The 27,384-nt window shown below is 48.9% G+C and overlaps 1 protein-coding gene across 1 annotated transcript; it reads left to right on the forward strand.

The window, feature by feature from the left end:
• iqub (IQ motif and ubiquitin domain containing) lies at positions 1-27,171 on the forward strand (the record flags this gene model as incomplete). Its single annotated transcript, XM_084452848.1, has 12 exons — positions 1-520; positions 627-761; positions 976-1,143; positions 1,952-2,133; positions 5,578-5,733; positions 9,046-9,256; positions 11,419-11,594; positions 14,079-14,249; positions 14,425-14,601; positions 14,806-15,054; positions 22,922-23,107; positions 26,962-27,171. The coding sequence occupies 12 exons, from the start codon at positions 1-3 to the stop codon at positions 27,169-27,171; spliced, it is 2,541 nt and encodes an 846-aa protein (XP_084308974.1).
• Positions 27,172-27,384: the final 213 nt, after the last annotated feature.

Here is a 27,384-nt window from a genome sequence, read left to right on the forward strand (position 1 = left end):
ATGTCTGAGCAGCACGGAGGACCTGCCCGAGTCCACACTCAACCACCCGCAGAGGATGACCCAGAGACCAGGGAGGACTGGCCAGAAGAGAATGACCCAGAGACCAGGGCAGACTGGCTAGAAGAGAATGAACCAGAGACGAGGGCAGACTGGCAAGAAGAGAATGAACCAGAGACGAGGGCAGACTGGCAAGAAGAGAATGACCCAGAGACGAGGGCAGACTGGCTAGAAGAGAATGAACCAGAGACGAGGGCAGACTGGCAAGAAGAGAATGACCCAGAGACGAGGGCAGACTGGCAACAAGTCAGAAATGCGTCAGAAGAAGTCCGGGGCGAAGCCACCGAGCCAGCAGCGACCCCAGCAGAGGGTCAGCCCCAGGGTCAGCCCCAGGGTCAGCCCCAGCCCGCCCTCCTGACCCCGGCCCCGGAGGAAGCCGCAGCCCGGGCGGACCCCCGCAGGAGGGACGGAGCCTCCAGGAAAACCTCTTTCTCTACTGATGTAGCGAACTCCACAGCCACGGGTAAATCCAGACGGCCATTAGCCTAAATTAAACAATAACACATCAAATTTTGTTTTCCTCTTTAGCAAAAATAAAACACTTATTCTGAACTTCTCATGTAATACAGTGAAGATTATGCTGATGCCAGAGGGCCATGTGATGACCGTAGCGTTTGCCATCGGGCTCAGCATCAAAGAACTGAAGCATCACTTCGCAAACGAGCTGAAGGTGCCTTCAGAAGTCATACAGATCTCCCTGGATGGTGAGTGGGACCCCAGCCCAACACTTTGCAACATACATAATTTCAGGCAATGGAATATTTTCCTATTACATTATAAAGGGTTATGGCTGACTGACAGAACATCTCACTATTAGTGATGTCTTTTTCTTGGAGCAGTAGCAGTGCTGGTTGTGTTTAGGCTCAGCTATGTGTGTTAGACCCCTGATTGTGGATCCCGTTGGTCCTCCTCTCCCAGGCCAGGCGGTGGAGGACCAAAGGACCCTGATGGACCTGGGCGTCCAGCCTCACGGCGCCACCCAGCTGGAGATGAGCTCCTCAGACCCCGAGCAGCACCCGGTCCGGCCGGCCAAGCCCCAGCAGGACTACAACATGCCAGATGTCATCACCGTCAGAGTCCAGACGGGTCCGCGCCCAACACACCGCATAAGGGTTCTGTGTTTACTATTCACAGAACAAGGGTTCTGTGTTCACTATTCACAGAACAAGGGTTCTGTGTTTACTATTCACAGAACAAGGGTTCTGTGTTTACTATTCACAGAACAAGGTTCTGTGTTTACTATTCACAGAATAAGGTTCTGTGTTTACTATTCACAGAATAAGGGTTCTGTGTTTACTATTCACAGAACAAGGGTTCTGATATTGGATGATATTAAGGGCGAAATATATATAGAGGGGGATTTAAAAATAAGTTCAGCCAGCTGCGATGCACAGAAACAAACAACTGATATTTTCTGCAAAAAAAGTGCGTTCTGTCGTTTTCATTATGACCCAATCTGTGTCCTGAAATATGGAGAAAAGCTTGAAACACTGGGGAAAGATACGACTATATCCACGATCTTATATCTATATACAAGAACAAACTGCATTCAGCTGGTGGTAAGTGCAGCACATATCGGGGCTGACCAGGGATCATGGCAGCAGGTATTGTAGCCAGACGAAGGCACCGTCATGCCAGGCGTGCACAAGAATGCGCAAATTGCAATCATGGGCGCAAATTGCACAAAGTTGGCAAATTTGTGGGCATGTTTGCCCGGGCATATCATTAGAACAAAATCTTTTGTGGATATCGTGCTAAACTGGAGCAGATTGCCGTTGCAATTGCTGTGCAAAATATCGAGCTAGTGTATTAGCGGGAGCAATCCATTCTCTGTGGATTTGGGCCTTGGTCTTTATATTCTATTTTTCCTGTGTTCCTGTATCTGACCCCCCAGACTCGGAGGGAGCGGTCTTCCAGGACGTGGTGGTGGAGATGGACAGAGCCACCCGGAGGAAGGCCTTCCTGGGGGGCTACAGGCACCGGCTCTCAGGGACAGAGTTCCACCACGCAGGGGTGCAGACCATGGCCACCAGGAAACCTGACCGGGGGGTGGACACCTTCAGCAGGGACATGCAGGTACACACACACACACACACACACACACACACACACACACACACACACACACACACCACACCACACCCGCACACCACACACGCACACACACACACACACACACACACCACACACACACACCACACCACACACACCGCACACAACACACACACACACACACACACCACACACACACACACACACACACACACACACACCACACACACACACACACACACACACACGCACACACACCACACACACACACACCACACCACACACGCACACCACACACACACACACACAACACACCACACCACACACGCACACCACCCACACCACACCACACACACACACACACACACCACACCACACCCGCACACCACACACGCACACACACACACACACACCACACACACACACCACACCACACACACCGCACACAACACACACACACACACACACACACACACCACACACACACACACACACCACACCACACCACACCACACACACACACACACACACACACACACACACACACACACAAACACACACGTATTTGAACAAGTGCCAAATGCTACACAAATGCTCTTTAACACATGCACAGTACGCAAAAACACGCACACACAGTGTTCCACTCGTGCATGTCTCATGACTCACGCACATAACACACCTACACTCTTTAAGACTTCAATCTTTCATGGTGGGAGGCTCATTATGAGCACACACACACACACACATACACACACACACACACACACACACACACACTCACGCTGTCACAGACTCAGTGTTGGCAGTGCAGTAAGGAGACCTCCTACTGTATCTCAGTCTACATAATGTTGCTATGCACTCATGTGCGGCATCACCGCTTCCTAAGGACAACTGGTTGACCTCTGACCTCTCACTCATGCAAATATTATCATCTCATCAAGCTGTCTCTAACTTAGCTGCTGGCTGCACAATCAATCAATCAATCAATCAATCAATCAATCAATCAATCAAAGCTTTATTTGTATACACCCTATACGGTAAACCAATCTTTAATAATTTTGAGAGAGAATAGAATGGGTAAGTGTCCCAAAAGCTCTGGCAATGTCTGTTAAAGTTCCTATGTTCATTGGGCTAACGTTTAGGCTGTGCTAGGCAGTTGGTACCAAATCAAATCAAATCAAACTTTATTTGTATAGCGCATTTCATACACAGAGGCAACACAATGCATATTCCCCTACATATTCGAGAGGGAAGCAAAAAAACAGTATCACCCAGGGGCCAGATAAGTGAGCTGTAAAAATTCTACCCTGACCCCTCTCAACAAGGCGATCGAGCAAGATCCTGGAGTATGTTTGTCTATCGGCTAAGAACATTTATAAAGCAATAAATAACATAAAATGACATTTACATAAATTAAATGTACATTTACATTACAAATAACATTAAATTACATAAGAGAGGCTAAAAACATCATAGGAGAGACATGGCAAACACTGGTGTATGTCTGTGTGTGCGTGAATGTGCCTGGGACCAGGTAGAGGCAGGGGTCAGGGGTAGGGAGGGGGTAGGAAAAGGATACGGACCCGGGTTAGGGTGAGGGGAAGGGGGTACTGGACCCAGGCCTAAAGCCGGAAGTGGACTGGTGTATGTCTGTGTGTACGTGTGTGTGTGTTAACTAATTGCTACGACATCCACAGCAGACACAGGGGTATCTATCGGACTCAGGGTGGTCTGCTGGTGACAGTGGGGCATCCACTGGACCTGGTTAGAAGATAGGAGGGAGAGAGAGAGGCACTAGGGAGAGGGGAGGCAGAACAGGGTTAGTAGCACACAGAGCCATAAAAGCAACACAGATATTAAAACAGGCAACCTGGAGCAAGCTCCTGGAATATATTCGTCTAACGGTAAAGAACATTTATAGAGCAATAAATAACATTAAATTACATTTTCAGAGCAAGAAAGGCTAAGAGCATCATGGGAGAGGTATGGCAAACACTGGTGTGTGTCTGTGTGAGTGTCTTTGGTAGGCCTGATAGTAGAGCATTGCAGTAGTCCAGCCTGCTTGTGATGAAAGCATGCATTAATCTTTCGGTGTCAGCCTGAGAGAGAAAGGGTTGCACCTTGGCAATGTTCCTTAAGTGGTAAAAATATGTCTTTGTAATATTCTTGATGTGGTTTTCGAGATTAAGATCTGAGTCAAGTATGACACCTAGGTTTTTAGCCTGGCAATTGGTGTCGATTTCCATAGTTTTTAAATGTGCAGATAGTTTCTCTCTTTCAGCTTTTTCTCCAATGATCAGTACTTCTGTTTTGTCCTGGTTTAGTTGGAGGAAATTATGTGACATCCATACATTTATATCTGTAATACACTTGACAAGGCAGTCAACCAAGCTGTAGTTACTGGGTGTTACAGAAATATAGAGTTGGGTATCATCAAGGGGCAGCATGTACAGGCTGAAGAGTAGAGGTCCTAGGATCGATCCTTGGGGCACCCCACAGGTCATAGGGATCTTTCCTGAGCTATGGTCACCGAGGACAACGAAGAAATCACGACCGGTTAGATAGGTCTTAAGCCAATTAAGGACTGGACTGGAGAGGCCAACCCACTTCTCCAGTCTTTTGATGAGGATTGCATGATCTATAGTATCAAAGGCTGCACTCAGGTCCAGGAGGATGAGAACAGAGAGCTCTTTGGAGTCAGCATTAATTCTGAGGTCATTTACAACTTTGACTAATGCCGTCTCTGTGCTATGGTGGGCGCGGAAGCCGGACTCGAAAAGGTCAAGGGTACAACTTGTAGCTAGGAAATCATTAATCTGTTTTACAGTAAAACAATCTTTTCCAGAATTTTACTTAAAAAGGGAAGGTTGGAGATTGGTGTAAAATTGTTAAGAACTGAAGTGTCTAAGTTGTTTTTCTTCAGCACGGGTCTCACCAAAGCAGTTTTAAGTATTGGTGGGAAGACACCTGTAGATAGGGAGTCATTAACAATGAATAAAATGTCATAGGATACAGAGACACAAAGCCACTGACATGTTATTTCGAGCACAAAGCCACTGACCTGCAGTCCTGGCTGTGTCCGATGCTCCGCCCCCAGACGGCCTACCTGGAGGTGCCAAAGCGCCATAGGGATGTGAGAGGAGGAGAGACGAGAGATCATTTATAGTGAGAATGCTTCCTAGATGCATCTTAATCTCATTAATACAGGAGTTAGAAATGGGGTTGGAAAGATAACAGGTTCAACATAATGTTTATACAGCCTAAATAAATAGAAAATACATTTCCAATACTCAAATTAGCTGGGTGCCCCAGCCCTAGTGTGTGTGTGTCTGTGCGTGCGTGTGTGCGTGCGTGTGTGTGTGTGTGTGTGCGTGCGTGTGTGTGTGTGTGTAACCAGCAGTCCTTCTGAAGGTCCAGGCCACCAGGGTCCAGGCCAGGTTAATGCTGAGGAGTGTGTCCCTCCCCCAGACGGTGAGCGTGAGGAGCCAGGCCCAGCAGAGCTCCAGAAGCACGTCCACCCAGACGAGCGGGGTCGGCTGCTACGTGTCCAGCGCCCAGGACAGGCTGGTCGTCCCGGGAGACTACGTCAGCGCCGCCCAGCAGCATGGCAGGAGGCTGCGCGCCGTACGTCTGAGCCACGCCTCATCTCATCTCTGCTTTTGGGGTTTTGTTTTTGTGTGTCGTGACCTTTGGGATCGCCCTTCATCAGATATGATCATGTATTTAGTTAAATTTGCTGTGACGAATAACATGATTCTTTGACAAATATTTGTCTATCTAATATTAAGGCCTCATATTGTCGGAGGCCTGGCGCCCCCCCTGCCATCATTGGTGCCCCCCTAAGGGGGGTCCGGACCCCAGGTTGGGAAACCCTGCTCTGAAGGGCGAGCGTGGCTTTGTGTTTGGCGTGCACGGCGTGTGTGCGTGTGAACGAGATAGTGAGTGAGCTGTGTGTTCTAAAGAGATAGTGAGTCATGAGCTGTGTGTTCTAAAGAGATAGTGAGTCATGAGCTGTGTGTTCTAAAGAGATAGTGAGTCATGAGCTGTGTGTTCTAAAGAGATAGTGAGTCATGAGCTGTGTGTTCTAAAGAGATAGTGAGTCATGAGCTGTGTGTTCTAAAGAGATAGTGAGTCATGAGCTGTGTGTTCTAAAGAGATAGTGAGTGAGCTGTGTGTTCTAAAGAGATAGTGAGTCATGAGCTGTGTGTTCTAAAGAGATAGTGAGTCATGAGCTGTGTGTTCTAAAGAGATAGTGAGTGAGCTGTGTGTTCAAAAGAGATAGTGAGTGAGCTGTGTGTTCTAAAGAGATAGTGAGTGAGCTGTGTGTTCTAAAGAGATAGTGAGTCATGAGCTGTGTGTTCTAAAGAGATAGTGAGTGAGCTGTGTGTTCTAAAGAGATAGTGAGTGAGCTGTGTGTTCTAAAGAGATAGTGAGTCATGAGCTGTGTGTTCTAAAGAGATAGTGAGTGAGCTGTGTGTTCTAAAGAGATAGTGAGTCATGAGCTGTGTGTTCTAAAGAGATAGTGAGTCATGAGCTGTGTGTTCTAAAGAGATAGTGAGTCATGAGCTGTGTGTTCTAAAGAGATAGTGAGTCATGAGCTGTGTGTTCTAAAGAGATAGTGAGTCATGAGCTGTGTGTTCTAAAGAGATAGTGAGTCATGAGCTGTGTGTTCTAAAGAGATAGTGAGTGAGCTGTGTGTTCTAAAGAGATAGTGAGTCATGAGCTGTGTGTTCTAAAGAGATAGTGAGTGAGCTGTGTGTTCTAAAGAGATAGTGAGTGAGCTGTGTGTTCTAAAGAGATAGTGAGTGAGCTGTGTGTTCTAAAGAGATAGTGAGTCATGAGCTGTGTGTTCTAAAGAGATAGTGAGTGAGCTGTGTGTTCAAAAGAGATAGTGAGTGAGCTGTGTGTTCTAAAGAGATAGTGAGTGAGCTGTGTGTTCTAAAGAGATAGTGAGTGAGCTGTGTGTTCTAAAGAGATAGTGAGTCATGAGCTGTGTGTTCTAAAGAGATAGTGAGTGAGCTGTGTGTTCTAAAGAGATAGTGAGTGAGCTGTGTGTTCTAAAGAGATAGTGAGTCATGAGCTGTGTGTTCTAAAGAGATAGTGAGTGAGCTGTGTGTTCTAAAGAGATAGTGAGTCATGAGCTGTGTGTTCTAAAGAGATAGTGAGTGAGCTGTGTGTTCTAAAGAGATAGTGAGTGAGCTGTGTGTTCTAAAGAGATAGTGAGTGAGCTGTGTGTTCTAAAGAGATAGTGAGTCATGAGCTGTGTGTTCTAAAGAGATAGTGAGTGAGCTGTGTGTTCTAAAGAGATAGTGAGTCATGAGCTGTGTGTTCTAAAGAGATAGTGAGTCATGAGCTGTGTGTTCTAAAGAGATAGTGAGTGAGCTGTGTGTTCTAAAGAGATAGTGAGTCATGAGCTGTGTGTTCTAAAGAGATAGTGAGTGAGCTGTGTGTTCTAAAGAGATAGTGAGTGAGCTGTGTGTTCTAAAGAGATAGTGAGTCATGAGCTGTGTGTTCTAAAGAGATAGTGAGTGAGCTGTGTGTTCTAAAGAGATAGTGAGTGAGCTGTGTGTTCTAAAGAGATAGTGAGTGAGCTGTGTGTTCTAAAGAGATAGTGAGTGAGCTGTGTGTTCTAAAGAGATAGTGAGTGAGCTGTGTGTTCTACAGAGATAGTGAGTCATGAGCTGTGTGTTCTAAAGAGATAGTGAGTGAGCTGTGTGTTCTAAAGAGATAGTGAGTGAGCTGTGTGTTCTAAAGAGATAGTGAGTGAGCTGTGTGTTCTAAAGAGATAGTGAGTGAGCTGTGTGTTCTAAAGAGATAGTGAGTGAGCTGTGTGTTCTAAAGAGATAGTGAGTCATGAGCTGTGTGTTCTAAAGAGATAGTGAGTGAGCTGTGTGTTCTAAAGAGATAGTGAGTGAGCTGTGTGTTCTAAAGAGATAGTGAGTGAGCTGTGTGTTCTAAAGAGATAGTGAGTGAGCTGTGTGTTCTAAAGAGATAGTGAGTGAGCTGTGTGTTCTAAAGAGGCCAAAGAGTGTGTGTTTTAATCAAGTGTGTTTCAGAGCTTTTCATGTCGACCTCGGCTTCTCTGAATGTGGATCCGACAAGTCTCTCTAGCTGCATCCTGACCCGTCTGCTGCTCTCTCCTGACCCGTGTGCTGCTCTCTCCTGACCCGTCTGCTGCTCTCTCTCCAGGTCCTCCTGACCTGTGTGCTGCTCTCTCCTGACCCGTCTGCTGCTCTCTCCTGACCCGTGTGCTGCTCTCTCCTGACCCGTGTGCTGCTCTCTCCTGACCCGTCTGCTGCTCTCTCCTGACCTGTCTGCTGCTCTCTCCTGACCCGTCTGCTGCTCTCTCCTGACCCGTCTGCTGCTCTCTCCTGACCCGTGTGCTGCTCTCTCCTGACCTGTCTGCTGCTCTCTCCTGACCTGTCTGCTGCTCTTTCTCCAGGTCCTCCTGACCTGTGTGCTGCTCTCTCCTGACCTGTCTGCTGCTCTTTCTCCAGGTCCTCCTGACCCGTCTGCTGCTCTCTCCTGACCTGTCTGCTGCTCTTTCTCCAGGTCCTCCTGACCTGTGTGCTGCTCTCTCCTGACCCGTGTGCTGCTCTCTCCCCTGACCCGTCTGCTGCTCTCTCCTGACCTGTCTGCTGCTCTCTCTCCAGGTCCTCCTGACCTGTGTGCTGCTCTCTCCTGACCTGTGTGCTGCTCTCTCCTGACCCGTGTGCTGCTCTCTCCTGACCCGTGTGCTGGTCTCTCCTGACCTGTCTGCTGCTCTCTCCTGACCCGTGTGCTGGTCTCTCCTGACCTGTCTGCTGCTCTCTCCTGACCCGTGTGCTGGTCTCTCTCCTGACCCGTGTGCTGGTCTCTCTCCTGACCCGTGTGCTGGTCTCTCTCCTGACCCGTGTGCTGGTCTCTCTCCTGACCCGTGTGCTGCTCTCTCCCCAGGCGGTCACTCTGCAGACGTACGCGCGGCGCTGGCAGGCCCAGCGGCTGAGCGCCCAGCTGAGGCAGGAGCGCGAGCTGCGGCTGGCCTGGATGGAGAGGGAGGAGAGGAGGAAGAAGGAGGAGAAGGAGGAGCAGGTCAGGGCTGAGTACCGGCGCAGGATGGACCCCCAGAACAAGGAGGACTTCGCACTGCTCTACAACGCTCTGGAGAGTGAGTGGACAGCAAGACCCCCCCGCCCCTCCTGAAAGACCCCAAATAGCTGACTTTTAGATCGCTAACATTTTTAGCACAAATCAGTTATACAGCGAAATTAGCATTGCAGCTAGCAGACATTTTCTGACTTGGAGTGAGATGATGAAATGAAAATATGTTTGGTTGCTGTAGCTACATAAGCAGTTTAGCATGTCTTCTGATGTTAGTAACTAAGTAGGGCATAGCCTACATTGTAGGTAACATTAGCTATGTGTTGTGGACTAAACAGGTTAGTTCCCATTTTCCCCCATGTATTTTCAGCAATGCTTTTGCTATTTATTTTCAGCTGTTCAGCATTCACACACATTTTCTGCAGGAAATATAATTTTTTCTAGTAATACTTAAAAAAAAAATATATATATATATTGCTAATATTCATTTACATTTAGTTATGTGCACTCATTTCATTTCAGCTCAGTGTAGAGAAGCACTGATAAACACCTGACTGCGCGCTGTTGACACTGCTGATGAAATGTATCCATGACACACCCACCCTGCAACAACAGTAGTAGTTTCAGAGGGCCTCCCTGGAAACATCCTGGGGAAACCCTGCAGCGTCTGATGTAGCGAGGAGAGACGCAGGGTGAGAGCGCTCCGGTAGTGAGTCATAGAGAGGAGAGACGCTCCGGTAGTGAGTCATAGAGAGGAGAGACGCAGGGTGAGAGTGCTCCGGTAGTGAGTCATAGAGAGGAGAGACGCTCCGGTAGTGAGTCATAGAGAGGAGAGACGCTCCGGTAGTGAGTCATAGAGAGGAGAGACGCAGGGTTAGTGCTCCGGTAGTGAGTCATAGAGAGGAGAGACGCAGGGTGAGAGTGCTCCGGTAGTGAGTCATAGAGAGGAGAGACGCAGGGTGAGCGTGATCCGGTAGTGAGTCATAGAGAGGAGAGACGCAGGGCGAGCGCTCCGGTAGTGAGTCATAGAGAGGAGAGACGCAGGGTTAGTGCTCCGGTAGTGAGTCATAGAGAGGAGAGACGCAGGGTTAGAGCGCTCCGGTAGTGAGTCATAGAGAGGAGAGACGCTCCGGTAGTGAGTCATAGAGAGGAGAGACGCAGGGCGAGCGCTCCGGTAGTGAGTCATAGAGAGGAGAGACGCTCCGGTAGTGAGTCATAGAGAGGAGAGACGCTCCGGTAGTGAGTCATAGAGAGGAGAGACGCTCCGGTAGTGAGTCATAGAGAGGAGAGACGCTCCGGTAGTGAGTCATAGAGAGGAGAGACGAGCGCTCCGGTAGTGAGTCATAGAGAGGAGAGACGCAGGGCGAGCGCTCCGGTAGTGAGTCATAGAGAGGAGAGACGCTCCGGTAGTGAGTCATAGAGAGGAGAGACGCAGGGTGAGAGTGCTTCGGTAGTGAGTCATAGAGAGGAGAGACGCAGGGTTAGTGCTCCGGTAGTGAGTCATAGAGAGGAGAGACGCAGGGTTAGAGCGCTCCGGTAGTGAGTCATAGAGAGGAGAGACGCAGGGTTAGTGCTCCGGTAGTGAGTCATAGAGAGGAGAGACGCAGGGTGAGTGCTCCGGTAGTGAGTCATAGAGAGGAGAGACGCAGGGTGAGAGTGCTCCGGTAGTGAGTCATAGAGAGGAGAGACGCAGGGTTAGAGCGCTCCGGTAGTGAGTCATAGAGAGGAGAGACGCAGGGTTAGAGCGCTCCGGTAGTGAGTCATAGAGAGGAGAGACGCTCCGGTAGTGAGTCATAGAGAGGAGAGACGCTCCGGTAGTGAGTCATAGAGAGGAGAGACGCTCCGGTAGTGAGTCATAGAGAGGAGAGACGCAGGGTTAGAGCGCTCCGGTAGTGAGTCATAGAGAGGAGAGACGAGCGCTCCGGTAGTGAGTCATAGAGAGGAGAGACGCAGGGTTAGTGCTCCGGTAGTGAGTCATAGAGAGGAGAGACGCAGGGTTAGAGCGCTCCGGTAGTGAGTCATAGAGAGGAGAGACGAGCGCTCCGGTAGTGAGTCATAGAGAGGAGAGACGCAGGGTTAGTGCTCCGGTAGTGAGTCATAGAGAGGAGAGACGCAGGGTGAGTGCTCCGGTAGTGAGTCATAGAGAGGAGAGACGAGCGCTCCGGTAGTGAGTCATAGAGAGGAGAGACGAGCGCTCCGGTAGTGAGTCGTGTCTCTGATGTCCCCCAGAGTGGAGACGCCAGGAGGTGGAGCACATGGAGGAGACGGTGGCAGGCGCGGAGAGGAAAGCGGCCCTGTGCGCCCTGCTGGAGGAGGAGGCCCGGCTCATCGCCTCCATCGGACGCCACCGCATCGTCGCCACCGAGAGGAACCACCACAAGGCCGTCCAGGCCTTCCTGGACAAGGTCAGAGGTCACACACTGCTGCTACTCCCTGGTCGGCTGCTCTCCATTTCCATGTTAGCCACGTAGCAGGCGCTCTTATTCAGAGTGACTTGCAGGGGCAGGTAGGAGTGCCTTGCTCAAGGGCACACCGATTTCCCATAGTCACCTGACTTCTAGGTTTCTCGTCACGTTAGAGAAATGCTGGGAAAAAAGACTCCATTCACCAACATCTTATTCAGTTACCATTACTATTAAAGTATATTCAAGTTGAACATTATCTTTTATCTATTATACTTCATTATCTGCAAACGTCCAGACTACCTACAGTACTACTATACCCAGATAAAATACTACCAACAGTACTACCATACCCAGATAAAATACTACCAACAGTACTACCATACCCAGATAAAATACTACTACAGTACTACTATACCCAGATAAAATACTACTACAGTACTACCATACCCAGATAAAATACTACCAACAGTACTACCATACCCAGATAAAATACTACTACAGTACTACCATACCCAGATAAAGTACTACTACCTACAGTACTACTATACCCAGATAAAATACTACTACCTACAGTACTACCATACCCAGATAAAATACTACTACAGTACTACCATACCCAGATAAAATACTACTACAGTACTACTATACCCAGATAAAATACTACTACCTACAGTACTACTATACCCAGATAAAATACTACTACTGTACTACTATACCCAGATAAAATACTACTACAGTACTACTATACCCAGATAAAATACTACTACAGTACTACCATACCCAGATAAAATACTACTACCTACAGTACTACTATACCCAGATAAAATACTACTACAGTACTACTATACCCAGATACAATACTACTACCTACAGTACTACTTTACCCAGATAAAATACTACTACAGTACTACTATACCCAGATAAAATACTACCTTCAGTACTACCACACCCAGATAAAATACTACTACCTACAGTACTACTATACCCAGATAAAATACTACTACAGTACTACTATACCCAGATAAAATACTACTACAGTACTACTATACCCAGATAGAATACTACTACCTACAGTACTACCACACCCAGATAAAATACTACTACAGTACTACTATACCCAGATAAAATACTACTACAGTAATACTATACCCAGATAAAATACTACTACAGTATTACTATACCCAGATAAAATACTACTACCTACAGTACTACTATACCCAGATAAAATACTACTACAGTACTACTATACCCAGATAAAATACTACTACAGTACTACCACACCCAGATGAATTACTACAACCTACAGTACTACCATACCCAGATAAGGTACTAATGCCTACAGTACTACCATACCCAGATAAGGTACTAATGCCTACAGTACTACCATTCCCAGATAAAGTACTTATACAGTACTACCATGCCCAGATAAAGTAGTAATAGAGTACTACCATACCCATATTAAGTACTAATACTGGGACACTGTCAACTTCACGAAGGCATTAAGCAGCTTCTCCATTCATTGACATAAAACCAATAGTAGGCTATAGCCTTACAATCTAGAATAGCCTACATTATAGTCAGAGCTGCTTTGGGTAGCCTACTGAGGCGATATGCATTGCGCATCACATAACTAGGCTAGGCTACATCTGATCCATGTCAAGCTGACATGCAACATTTTTGAAACGATGTGAAAAAATGCGGGCATGAAATCATGCAAGCCTCGCATATTTTGCACAGAATTCTGCGATTATTGCGGTGAAAATATAACCTTTCTAAAATAGGTGCATAATCTGCCCCTTTTGGCATTAACATGCGATGGCATAATTGCGTTTTTCTTTCGTGCGGTCTCTTTGAAGCTTCAAAGCACCGCCACCACCACAGAAGAAGACTACCTCGGAAAAATAAATTCACTCGGACAGAACGCGTCTAAATAAGTTATTTAATGGTAGCGCCGAGTCTTCAAAACCCAGCATTTGTTTAAATAGACCCTTTTGCTTAGGTGAGTGAAGTTTAATGTTTATCTGACACTTGTAAATATGAGCGCCTCTCCTAACTAGGCCGACACCGATTTATTTTGACGGCGAAGTGAATGGAGCGGGAAAGGAGTGTTGGCATGAGCGAGCATGCGACTACAGGACTGAGAAGGGCTAGCCCTCGATATGCCCCCTAGCCCTCGATATGCCCCCTAGCCCTCGATATGCCCCCTAGCCCTCGATATGCCCCCTAGCCCTAGAAGATAAAAGGAATGGGACACACTACCTTATGCGTGAACGTGCAAAATGTAGGGGTAGGGCCAAGGGCTAGAGCTAAGGGGGGGTATTGGGATTGGGCCATAGTCTTCATTAGGACCAATGCACATGATGTGTGGTCCTGTGGTCAGTAAGAGATGCTTGGTCCTGTGGTCAGTAAGAGATGCTTGGTCCTGTGGTCAGTAAGAGATGCTTGGTCTTGTGGTCAGTAAGAGATGCTTGGTCCTGTGGTCAGTGTGCAGCCCCTAAGAGATGGCAGGCGTTTGATGGGAAGATGACGCAGATGGACACCCAGTTCACCATCCGGGCCAAGGAGCTGCGGGACCTGTACACCAGCATCACCCTCCCTCTGCCCAGCCAGGACGACCGCCTGGACGTGCTGCTCACACTCAAACACACCGTCAAGGTGGGCGAGAGAGAGAGAGAGAGAGAGAGAGTTGGTGTGTGTGTGTGTGTGTGGGGGGGGGGGGCTTTACTGTGTGTGTGTGTGCGTGCGCGCGTGCATGGGTGATTTTCCATTGATCAAGTTGATCATTATTACAGAGGTATTATAGTCAATATGACCATGCTGTGATTGACAGGAGCATGACTGCAAGCTGACTAAGGACATGGTGGAGTTGATTGACCGGGAGGCAGACCTGTTGATGAGGGGTGTGAAGGAGACCAATCTGGAGGGCCTAAGGAAGAGAATCTCCACCCTCTTCCTTCAGTACATCAAAACACCCAGCTTTAACCCAGAGGTGGCCAAAATAGTCAAGGTACCCCTGCTACTGTGCAAACCTGAGTTGCAAACCGGGTCGATCTAACCCAGTTGATTTCATTGGGTCATTGGGGAACAATAAGGCATTTCTAGACGATGCTTTAGGCATTCGATCAGCACAGTATTTAATGCAACAGCTTCATTGTAATTTGTGTGTATGGGTGCTTCCTGGTTAAGAGGTGTTGTTGTTGTTGTTGGCCAGGTTCCTCAGGACCCGGCCCAGCTGAGGAAGGACATGTTCTTGTGCGGCGGCTGCAGCCGATACCTGCGCTCCACAGACTTCTGTCTGCCGGCCGGCGCGCGGCGGGGGGGGCGGTGCCACGGCTGCGCCCAGCTGGACAACGAGGCGCGTCGCCGGGATGACTCCTCCCACTACAGGACCATCCTCCGCAGGCTGCGCCAGGCCGAGGGCCGCGCCGCCCGCCAGGACGCCATCACGTACCTGCTGCAGGTGAGCACCAGCGCCCCCGTGGGTCCCTGGGAGAATGGGAGGGAGCGCATATCTGGACATGTTTGTGTGTGTATGTGTGTGTGTGCGTGATATACCTAGAACGAGTAAGGTTCATTCAGCGTCACTGTAATAATAATAATAATAATAATAATAATAAATATAGCTGCAAGCAGAAATGTGGGGGCCAAGTAGGACGCGCGACCAGCGCATCAAAGACAACAAGTGAAACACGCCATAGCCGCTTTCCAATCCCTACCGCAGTTTGGAAAATCGGGCATGTGGCTCAGAATAAATGCACTTCCAACTTTGACAGTGGAGTGAACTACCCTTCCGCTCCCTCACACTTGAGCCTGAGTCCTGAGCACTTAATTAATGTCAGCTGGAAGGGTCTCTTCCTCTCGGTTGAGTGAGAGAGTGGGTGTCGTCATTTAAATTGGCACACGGCGAAACGTATACATAGTGTAGCTCAACTATTTACTTCGTCAGAATCCAGACAATCATGCGAACATTTCCATGTATAATATGTCCTTCGGTCTTCAGAAGTGTAGGAGAGGTGACGAGTTAGAAAAATCGACACCGATTCTGTCATTTTCTAGAGCGTGGCTCCATTGTTTTCAATGGAGGGGGGGAGTCGTCGCCATGCGCCTTGTCACCACTGTAAAACTGGTGAAATTGTGCAGAAGACCAAAAGTGTTCCTTGCATTCTGCAATCAAAACAATGAAGTAATAATGAAACCAAGTGTTTTGAACTCAGCATGAGCCAGGGAATCCATTGCTACCAACATTTTGAAGATTGGACATACAGTTCAAAAGTTACTGGCATAAACGCAACTCCAACTTTGACACGCTGGTGGCACTAGAGTGCACGAGATGTCAACATGAGGCTTGGTGACAGATGTCATGGGTGTGTCCCAGATGAGTGTGCCAAATGTGGTTTTGATAGATTAAAACATTACTGCATAAAAGCATTACTGCATAAAAACATTACTGCATAAAAGCACCCGCTAGAGGGTTCAAGTCGTGGACATGAGTCTTGGTGAGGAGACTCAGGAGACTGTCATGAATGAGTCTGACAATTTTCACAACTTTTCACCATACGGTTCTATAGGCTGCCATAGACTCCCATGGCAGAAGAAAGAAAGAATAATAAAGAAAACGTACAAACACAATGGGTGCTGCAGCAGCTGCGCTGCTTGGCCCCCAATAATAATAATAATAATAAAAATTGCATTTCCTGCAGAAAATGCGTGTGAATGCTGAGCAGCTGAATGGAATAGCAAAAGCATTGCTGAAAATGCATGAATATGAAATCTGAAATGTCAAATGCATCACACCTGAACAGCTGAAAAGCCTGGAAGCTGAAATGTGAAACTGGCAGAATTGGAAGCTGAACTGCATTACCTAAAGAAGCTAAAAACTTAAATACATTGCTACAAAAACTGGAAGATAAACTGTAATACTGTCAAAGCTGAAACATGGAATAAATTATGGAATGTATTGCTAAAAAGCTTGTAGGCTGGAAAACTTGGAAGCTTATCTGAAATTGGAACTGCATTACCTAAAGAAGCTAAGGACTTAAATACTTTTAAACTTTTCAACCTGAGTAGTTTAAGCCTTGAACTGAGCCTTTAGCTTGAAAGATGAGCAATAGAGTAATACTGTCAAAGCTGAAAGATGAAATAAATGATGGAATGTATAGCTTAGAAGCTTGGAAGCCTGTCGGGGACATTACAGTGACCTCTGGGCAAACTCTATGCACCAGACGGTGAAGACCGTGTGTCTCTAGCCCACATGGGCTGAGTTCTGTGGTCCATGGCGTGGATAGTGGCAAGGTGGAAAGACTCCGCACCCTTGGGTCAGAGCTGATCGGGGGCAGTGCATTGACCTCCGGGCAATCTCCTTGCACCCACTGGTGAAGACCGTGTGTCTCTAGCTCACTCAGGGGCTGAGTTGTGGGATTTGTGGCGTGGATAGTGGTGGCAAAACTCCGCCTCCTTGGGTCACAACCCATCGGGGCCAGTACAGTGACCTCTTGGTAATCTCCATGCACCCACCTGTGAAGACCATGTGTCTCTAGCCCACTCAAGGGCTGAGTTGTGGTGTCCGTGGCGTGGTGGCGAGACTCCGCCCCCTTGGGTCAGAGCCAGTTGTGAACAGTGTAGGCCGGGCTACCCACCTGCCTTCACCAGTGAAGACCGTGTGTCTCTAGCCGCCTCAGAGGCTGTGTTGTGAGGTCCGTGGCGTGGTAGTGGCGAGATGGCGAGACTCCACCCCCTCGGGTCAAAGCAGGTCGGGGGCAGTGCAGTGACGTCCGGGCTATCTCCCTGCACCCACCAGTGAAGACCGTGTGTCTGTAGCTCACTCAGGGTCTTAGTTGTGGCGTCTGTGGCGTGGACAGTGGCGTGGTGGCGAGACTCCGCCCCCTCGGGTCAGAGCCGGTCGTGGACAGTGTAGGCCGCACCGGGTTACCCACCTGCCTTCACCAGTGAAGACCGTGTGTCTCTAGACACCTCAGAGGCTGTGTTGTGAGGGTCGTGGTGTGGTAGTGGCGTGGTGGCGAGACTCCGCCCCCTCGGGTCAGAGCCGGTCGAGGACAGTGTACTGCTCTCTGGGCCACCCACATGCTCCAGGCCACCCACATGCACGCAACTGTGAAAACTGTGTCTTTAGCCAACTCAGGGGCTGAGATGTGGGGACCGTGGCGTGGATAATGGCGTGACGGTGAGACTCCATCCCCTTGGGTCAGAGCCAGTCAGGAGCAGGTCAGTGACCGCCAGGCCATCCCCATGCACCCCTCATTGGAGACCGTGTGTCTATAGCCCGCTCCGTGGCTGAGCAGTAGCTGTGGAGGTGTTGTATGGAAGTTGAAGTGAGAAGCAGTTGCAGTGAGAAGCAGTGTGTTTGTTATAAGTACAGCTAGTACTCATCATAACTCATAGTTTTATTGAGTTCAATAGATGAAAGAGGAGAAAAGGTATTAATATGAGTTTACAGCCTGAAAAAGTTAGTGTCATTCTGAATATTTATTTGAATATAAGTGTTATAAAGGGATTAAGTGATTTATTATACAAATGTGTTATGTTGCATTGTGTAGGTGCGCCCTCTAGGTGTTGCTGAGAGTTCATGTGGAAGTAACGGTCTAGCCAGTGTTTTGGAAGGCACGTTTGTCTGTATGCAAGTTGACGATGCAGAATAAACGGTTAACTGTGAAATATGTGAGTGGTCTTAAGTAGGCAGAAGTTACCACATATTTTTGCCGACGAGGTAAACTGGATTTGCGTTGCTTTGGCAGTTTTTCTTGTTTTGGTAGATTAGTAAGCTACAGTGTGCTAGCTAGCTAGGTGACCGTGTTAGCTACGTTAGCACCAGCTACTAGCTACATGAGCAGCAGCGGTGCGGCGTCCAAGGAGGAGCTGAGCCCAGACGAGGGGGAAGCGGCACCGAGGAGGAGCTGAGCCCAGACGAGGGGGAAGCGGCACCGAGGAGGAGCTGAGCCCAGACGAGGGGGAAGCGGCACCGAGGAGGAGCTGAGCCCAGACGAGGGGGAAGCGGCACCGAGGAGGAGCTGAGCCCAGACGAGGGGGAAGCGGCACCGAGGAGGAGCTGAGCCCAGACGAGGGGGAAGCGGCAGAGAGTCCTCGCGTTCAGATGGCTATGTTTGGGAAGATCAGTGAATTTGTGGAGGCAAACGAGGACTGGACAGAGTATGAGGAAAGGTTGGGACACTTTTTCCTTGCAAATGGAATTAATGAGGAGGCTAAGAAGCGCTCCATCCTTCTGAGTGTGTGTGGGGCCAAGATGTATAAGCTGATAAGGAATTTAGCCACACCAAGGAAACCAGGGGAAATTCCATATGCTGATCTAGTCCAGCTCTTGGGGAACCACCACAATCCAAAGCCTTCTGTGATAGTCCAACGGTTTAAATTCCACAGCCACTTCAGGAAACCAGGTCAGTCTGTGACTAACTTTGTAGCCGAGCTACGTCAGCTCTCTGAGCATTGTGATTTCGGGGCTGTGCTGGACGATATGCTCCGTGACAGACTGGTCTGCGGCATCAACAACGACGCCGTACAGCGCCGCCTGCTTGGGGAAGCGCCACCCCTGACGCTCAAGAAAGCACTGGAACTTTCCTAAGGTATGGAGATGGCTGCTAATAATGCCAAAGATATTCAAAAGGGAAATGGGGGATCACAGGCAGGTGCAGTGCATCATGTCAGGAGAGACATTGGAAAGGGGGCTAGGAAACATGACACTAGTGCACAGGCAAAGCGAGTTGACTGTTTCTGGTGTGGAGGTCCACACTATGCTAATGACTGCAGATTCAGAGAGACTGTCTGCCATACATGTAACAAGAAGGGACATTTAGCAAAGAATGTCCAGGAGCTCCGATCTTTCCTGGGTATGGTGAACTATTATGGGAAGTTTCTCCCCGATCTATCCAGGGTCCTGGCTTCATTGTACAAGCTGCTACACATTGACACGAAGTGGCAGTGCAGAGAAGCCTATTTGCTTTGCCTCACGGACCCTGACAACAGCGGAGAAAGGTTATTCACAGTTAGATAAAGAGGGCCTGGCTATCGTGTTTGCTGTGAAGCGTTTCCGTATTTGTATGGACGGGCGTTTACAATTCTCACTGACCATAAACCCTTGATGAGCCTGTTCAGTGAGACCCGATGCATCCTGCCGCTCGCTTCAGCCAGGATACAGAGGTGGGCTCTCTCACTGTTTGCCTACAACTACACCATCGTACTGTATACAGAGCGGGTAAGGATAATGCCAATGCCGACGTGCTGAGTCGGCTGCCCTTACCTGAGACACCGGCTACAACACATGTGCCTCCTGAGACTGTGTTTACGTTGGAGAGGCTGGCAGAGACACCAGTGACGGCAGCTCAGATCAAACAATGGACAGAGAAGGACCCAGTCCTGTCCCTAGTAAAAACGTACCTGCTACGAGGTTGGCCAAGTGTTGTGTAAGGAGAGGACCTGAGGCCATATGCGAAACACAAAACAGAGCTGAGTCTGCAGGATGCCTGCATCTTCTGGGGTACGAGGGTAATCGTACCGCCTGCGGGCCGTGCACAGATTGTGGAGGAACTACATGACACTCATCCAGGTGTGTCGCGGATGAAAGGCCTTGCCAGGTCATATGTCTGGTGGCCGAAAATGGATCAGGACCTGGAAGACCAAGTGAAATCATGCACACAGTGTCAGACCAATCAGAACGAACCAGCACCAGCCCCTTTGCACCCATGGGAGTGGCCTGACCGCCCGTGGTCTAGGCTGCATTTGGACTTTGCTGGCCCATTCATGGGGCAGATGTTCATGATAATGGTGGATGCGCACTCCAAATGGATCGAACCCCACATCATGAGCAACATCACAGCCCCCACGACCATCGACAAGCTCAGGCAGGTGTTCGCAATCCATGGCTTGCCTGACTCACTGGTCACTGACAATGGCCCAACGTTCACCAGTGAACTGTTCAGTGAGTTCATGCAAGAGAATGGAATTCATCACATACGGACTGCTCCTTTCCACCCAGCTTCAAACGGCTTGGCAGGCTGTTCAGACGGTGAAGGAGGGTTTGAAGCGGATGACAGGGGACTCACTTAGTAGTCGGCTTTCACGTTTCCTGTTAAAATACCGTCTCACGCCACAGTCAACAACGGGACGTCCACCTGCAGAGATGCTGATGGGGCGCCGCCCTAAGTCAAGGTTGGACCTCCTGCGCCCAGACATCAAGACGAAGGTGGAAAGGAAGCAGGAGAAGCAAAAAGAGAGACATGATCAACATGCATGAGAGAGAGAGCTGAAACCGGATGACAACGTCTATGTGAGGAACTTCAGCAACAAAAACCAGAAGTGGCTACCAGGAGTGGTTCTGAGACAGAGTGGCCCCGTCTCCTATGTTGTTAAGCTGTCTGATGGGCGTGTGTTCAGGAGACATCAGGACCATGTGCGCCTGCGCTATGATGCTGGCTCAGTGACAGAGACTGTTATGGGGTGTCCAGAAGTGGGACAGCATACCGGGGGAACATGTCCACCAGGGGTGTGGCCGGATTAATTCTCTCAAGAGGATGTGTCTGCAGGGACTGATGGAACTCCTCACACGGACACGCAGACTCCTCCCATGCCCCCAATGCCAGAGCTACCAAAGACACCCTCACCAGTGGTGCCTTTTGGGTCACCAGTGGGGTTGCGCAGGTCACAGCGCTCTCATAAACCGCCAGATAGGATACAGATGTGATGGACAGTTGGTGTTAGTCCACCTGAAGGGTTAAGCTACTGTATTTGCCAAGTGCCACTTGGTGGACACATTTAAGTGTTGAAGGTGTTAAATTGGGCAATGTTGTTTTGGTGTTTTGATTTGAGACCTGTTGTGAGGTGACTAGCTCAAGTAAGATGGAGGCTATTCAGTCTTGAGTTTGATTTTTATTGTCCCTTTGTATTTGGGGAATGTTGGAATTTAATGGGGGAGGAGTGTTATAAAGGGATTATGTGATTTATTATACAAATGTGTTATGTTGCATTGTGTAGGTGCGCCCTCTAGGTGTTGCTGAGAGTTCATGTGGAAGTAACGGTCTAGCCAGTGCTGTGGAAGGCACGTTTGTCTGTATGACGATGCAGAATAAACGGTTAACTGTGAAATATGTGAGTGGTCTTAAATACTGTAGGCAGAAGTTACCACAATAAGGAAGGTAGGAAGGAAGCTAGGAAGGAAGGAAGGATGGATGGAAGGATGGAATAAGGAATATGAATGCTACCACAGTAGTCATAAAAGGGTGCCTGTACAGAGAGCCTGCGTGTGTCCCCAAATTCAAATCCCAACTGACACTGTGAGCATCATCTCATTCACTTCAATGGAAAGGCATGCCGGCTTCAGACAGCTCTCTCTCAAAAAGTATAAAGGTCACAGCCTAGATATTGACATCGTAGGAATCCTGAGAAAATGCTGAACATTTTAGGCTATGATATGTCTGTGTAGCTTCAAAACTGTCATTTTGCCATGGTGACGAGTTAGAAAAAAGGTGAAAATGCAAAATTAGCTGCCACACTCTAAAAACTGAACATTCCACACATCCACTTCAATGTTAAAAAAGGTCCAAAACAAACTTAAATTACATAAAAACTATAAGGAATTTTTAAAATCTGAATAAGATTTTTACTCAGCTAAAGGTCCTGAACATTTTAAACTTTGAAGGTTTCTAGCACAAAAAATGAAGAAGGAGATAGGTCCGCCCATAGACTTCCATTGTAATTTTTTTTTGAAAAAAACGGAATATTTTAAAAAGTATGAAAGATATTAAAGATCTGAAAGAGGTCCCATAATGACCTTAAGGAGCTGAACATTTTGATAGTTGAATGGTTTCTGTAGCTCAATGTATGAAGGAGTTGAAGGCTGAATAAGGTTTCAAAACTCCCCCATTGACTTCCATTCAAAAAAAATGTTGAAAAAGCAGAATATTTTAAAAAGTATAAAAGGTATAAAAAATCTGAAAGGATTCCGATTATGTCCTTAACAAGCTGAACATTTTGATACTTGAATGGTTGAAGTAGCTCAAAGTATGAAGGAGCTACAGAGAGCCAAAAAACGTACGGAAGAAGAAGTAAGAATAAAAACTATAAAGAATTGGATAACTGAATGCTGAGTCAGCATTCACACTAATAAATAACTGGATAACAGAAGTGTGAATTTTACTTGTAATGCACTTTACATTTGAAACTGTGTTATGTATGTGTTGTATGTGTGTGTGTGTGTGTGTGTGTTTGTACATTGCACACTACAATGTGAGTGTGCCATAAGTGTGTGTGTGCCACAAGTGTGTCTGCACTCATGACTGTATTACTGTGTGTGTGTGTGTCAGGAGCAGGACGTGCAGTACCTGGTGGAGCTGGTGTGGGGGGCCCAGTCAGCCCTGAGCGCGTGCAGCGACCTGCATGACCTGGTGATGGAGCGCTGGGACGGCCAGTGGCGCTGGAGCCCCTGGAACTGCATCCTGCTCACCAAGGACGAGGCCGCCGCCCACCTCAGAGTGGACAACATCGAGAAGGTGGGCGCTGTAGTGAAAGACCTGAATGAGGTGTTTCATTGAACTTAAATGGATGAGGGACAGGATCTTTCAGGGAAGGGGCGGGGCCTAGCCGCAGAGTTACCCTTATGTTCTTGCAGGCCTCATTCTTCACCACGGCCGGGGAAAGATGGGAGGCATTCTTCCCTCTGGCTATCATCTGTGAAAGACACACAGAAACACATGCACGCACACACACACACATACACACACACACTCATGCACACATTCACGCACACACAAGAGCATGCACACACACACACAAACGCGCACCCACCCACACACACTGAGCTGAAGCAGTTGTTTAACAGGGTTGACGCCGCTCCCACCCCTGTGAGGCTAGAAGGCAGCCCAACGCCTCCTCCCCCGCCAGGCCATTCATCTCAGAGTCAAGTAAGAGGTGAACTCCAAAGGCCACAAATCAAAAAGGCCTCTAGCCCTGATGGCATCAGCCCCAGGGTGCTTAAGAAGTGAGACACAGCTGGCCGGCGTGTTCCAACACCTATTCAACCTCCCTGAGGCTCAACCTCTCCCTGAGACTCAACCTCTCCCTGAGGCTCAACCTCTCCCTGAGGCTCAACCTCTCCCTGAGACTCAACCTCTCTCTGAGGCTCAACCTCTCCCTGAGGCTCAACCTCTCCCTGAGGCCCAGCCTCTCCCTGAGGCTCAACCTCTCCCTGAGGCTCAACCTCTCCCTGAGACTCAACCTCTCCCTGAGACTCAACCTCTCCCTGAGGCTCAACCTCTCCCTGAGACTCAACCTCTCCCTGAGGCTCAACCTCTCCCTGAGGCCCAGCCTCTCCCTGAGGCCCAACCTCTCCCTGAGGCTCAACCTCTCCCTGAGACTCAACCTCTCCCTGAGACTCAACCTCTCCCTGAGGCTCAACCTCTCCCTGAGGCTCAACCTCTCCCTGAGACTCAACCTCTCCCTGAGGCTCAACCTCTCCCTGAGGCTCAACCTCTCCCTGAGACTCAACCTCTCCCTGAGGCCCAACCTCTCCCTGAGACTCAACCTCTCCCTGAGGCTCAACCTCTCCCTGAGACTCAACCTCCCTGAGGCTCAACCTCTCCCTGAGGCTCAACCTTTCCCTGAGACTCAACCTCTCCCTGAGACTCAACCTCTCCCTGAGACTCAACCTCCCTGAGGCTCAACCTCTCCCTGAGGCTCAACCTCTCCCTGAGACTCAACCTCTCCCTGAGGCTCAACCTCTCCCTGAGACTCAACCTCTCCCTGAGACTCAACCTCTCCCTGAGGCCCAACCTCTCCCTGAGACTCAACCTCTCCCTGAGGCCCAGCCTCTCCCTGAGACTCAACCTCTCCCTGAGACTCAACCTCTCCCTGAGACTCAACCTCTCCCTGAGGCCCAACCTCTCCCTGAGACTCAACCTCTCCCTGAGGCTCAACCTCTCCCTGAGACTCAACCTCTCCCTGAGGCTCAACCTCTCCCTGAGACTCAACCTCTCCCTGAGGCTCAACCTCTCCCTGAGACTCAACCTCTCCCTGAGGCTCAACCTCTCCCTGAGACTCAACCTCTCCCTGAGGCTCAACCTCTCCCTGAGACTCAACCTCTCCCTGAGGCTCAACCTCTCCCTGAGACTCAACCTCTCCCTGAGACTCAACCTCTCCCTGAGGCTCAACCTCTCCCTGAGGCTCAACCTCTCCTTGAGGCTCAACCTCTCCCTGAGACTCAACCTCTCCCTGAGACTCAACCTCTCCCTGAGGCCCAGCCTCTCCCTGAGGCCCAACCTCTCCCTGAGGCTCAACCTCTCCCTGAGACTCAACCTCTCCCTGAGGCTGAATAAGGTGCCACAGCTGTGGAAAACCTCCTGCATCATTCTGGTGCCCAAAAAAGCACATCCCAGTGTCCTCAATGACTACAGGCCAGCAGCACTGACGTCTCATGTCATGAAGGTATTCAAGAGACTGGTTCTGCAGTGCCTGAGGCCCACGGTGAGCAACTTCCTGGACCCGCTGAAGTTTGCGTACCAGGCCCGAATCAGCGCGGATCATCTACCTACTCCACAGAGCCTATTCACACCTGAAGGGGCCAGGAAACTCAGTAAGAGTCATGTTCTTTGACTTTTCCAGTGCTTTCAACACCATACTTCCCCTTCGATTCTTGGAGAAGCTCCCAGCTATTCAGGTAGACCACGACATGGTGGCCTGGATCAATGACTACCTCATCGGCAGGCCACATCCGTCTGCAGGGCTGCCTGTCCGATGTGGTGATAAGCAACATGGGCACCCCCCAAGGAACAGTCCTGTGACCTTTCCTGTTCACCCTCTACACCTCCGACTTCAGCCACAACTCTGGAGAGTGCCACCTCCAGAAGTTCTCGGACGACTCCTCTATTGTGAGCTGCATCAGGGCAGACGATGAGGAGGAGTAGATGGACGTGGTCATTGAATGGTCTGAGGAGAACCAGCTCCAACTCAACATCAGCAAGACCAAGGAACAGGTGGTGGACTTCAGAAGGAATAAGAGGCCCCCAACCCCCATCACCATCCAGGGGGAAGATATTTAGATGGTGGACTCATACAAATTCCAGGGAGTGCACCTGAACAACAAACTGGACTGACAACACTGAGGCCCTCTACAGGAAAGGACAGAGCAGACTGTTCTTCCGCAGGAGGCTCAGGTACATTGATGTGTGTAGCAGGCTGCTGAGGATGTTCTACCAGTCTGCTGTAACCAGAGCACTGTTCTTTGCTATTGCCTGCTGGGGAGGCAGCATCGGGTCTGGGGAGACAAACAAGCTGAACAAGCTGGTGAGGAGCTGTTGTGGGTCAACAACTGGACAGCCTGGAGACTGTGGTGACGAGGAGGATGAGGGACAAACTGAAGTCTATTCTGGACAACCCCTCTCATCTCTATGAAGAGTTGTGCAGATGGGGAGCACCTTCAGCCACAGGCTCATCCCATCCAGGTGCAAAACAGAAGGGTTCAGGCATCAGAGTTGGAGATGTTGATCATGCAGCTGCACATCGTCCTACTATATGATGAAAGAACCTTCCGGACCGCGAGTCGTCGCCCCACTTTGTTAGCAGCGTCCTCAGGTTTTTCCCACAATGCCAACAACGTGGTGCAAGTATGGAAAAGGACACAATAAAGACTGGGAGAAGGAAAAACCACTCAGCGGGTGGATATCTGCCTAGGTCAGCCCCCGCAGGGCTACAGACTACAGCTACTTTCACCTATTCGCTTTAACCAAACTAGTCAGCACCTTTATCTTGATTTTGTCACTGTCCATATTTGGAAATATGTAGGCTACATTCGCAAAATAAAGTTTGCATTATGGAGAATGGGCCCTGGTTTTGTGTCCCATTTTCAAATGTATTCTTTGTCACGCATAATTTTCCCCATAGACAACAATTGAAGCCTACAGATGATGTCTGTCTATCTACATATCTGTCTATATATCTATAAATACATTAAATATATCAGCGTAGTCCACAATCTTGGACCTTTTGACGGATGAACAGTGATAATCCTTGTTATAACTGTAATAATCCTTGTTATATGGTTACAGGTGAGATACTTCAGACTTTATAGTTCACTGAAAGGCATGGCCTTCTGCCAGTGCATTGACTGTTTAGCAGTGTCACAGACTTGAGCAATATTAGTCAACAATTTTGACAGCAAAACATTTCAAAGTCATTCCCACATGGTGTATATATGGACATATATTTGTACTGAAAACTGTAAAATACTTGACTACAGACTAGATGACAGAGTAGATCTTTGTATTCTGAGTCACCCTGAGTGACCGTGAGACCCTGTGACCCTGAGTGACCCTGAGTGACCCTGAGTGTCCTGTCTCTGTGACTCCCTCAGGCCTACGGACTGGTGTTCATTCGCAGCGTGAAGCACAAACACACGCTTGCCAGGAAGTACTTCTCCCAGATCCCCGTCATGGCCCAGTTCCTCCAGGACGTCCACACGCAGCCCGCCACCCACGACAACCTGCTGGTGGCCACACCCATCACCACGGCCACGGCTAAGACCCTCACCAACAGCCCCCAAACTGGAGGCCAAACCACCTAGTAAAGATGGAGTCTTCCTCCTCTGCCTGTTCTGTTACTCTCCCCCAGGAACATTCCAAATTATTGGAATATGATGTAAATACTGTAGTTTGGATGATTTATGTAGTGTAGTGTACTTTCATGATTAAGATCATTCACTCAACACCAAAGTAGACTTTTCTCCAGACAGGGCACAACACAGTGAGATAGTCCATCCATGTCCCTACAGTTAGTT

This window comes from Borostomias antarcticus (genome assembly GCF_949987555.1).
Source record: "Borostomias antarcticus genome assembly, chromosome: 18".
Taxonomy (NCBI): domain Eukaryota; kingdom Metazoa; phylum Chordata; class Actinopteri; order Stomiiformes; family Stomiidae; genus Borostomias; species Borostomias antarcticus.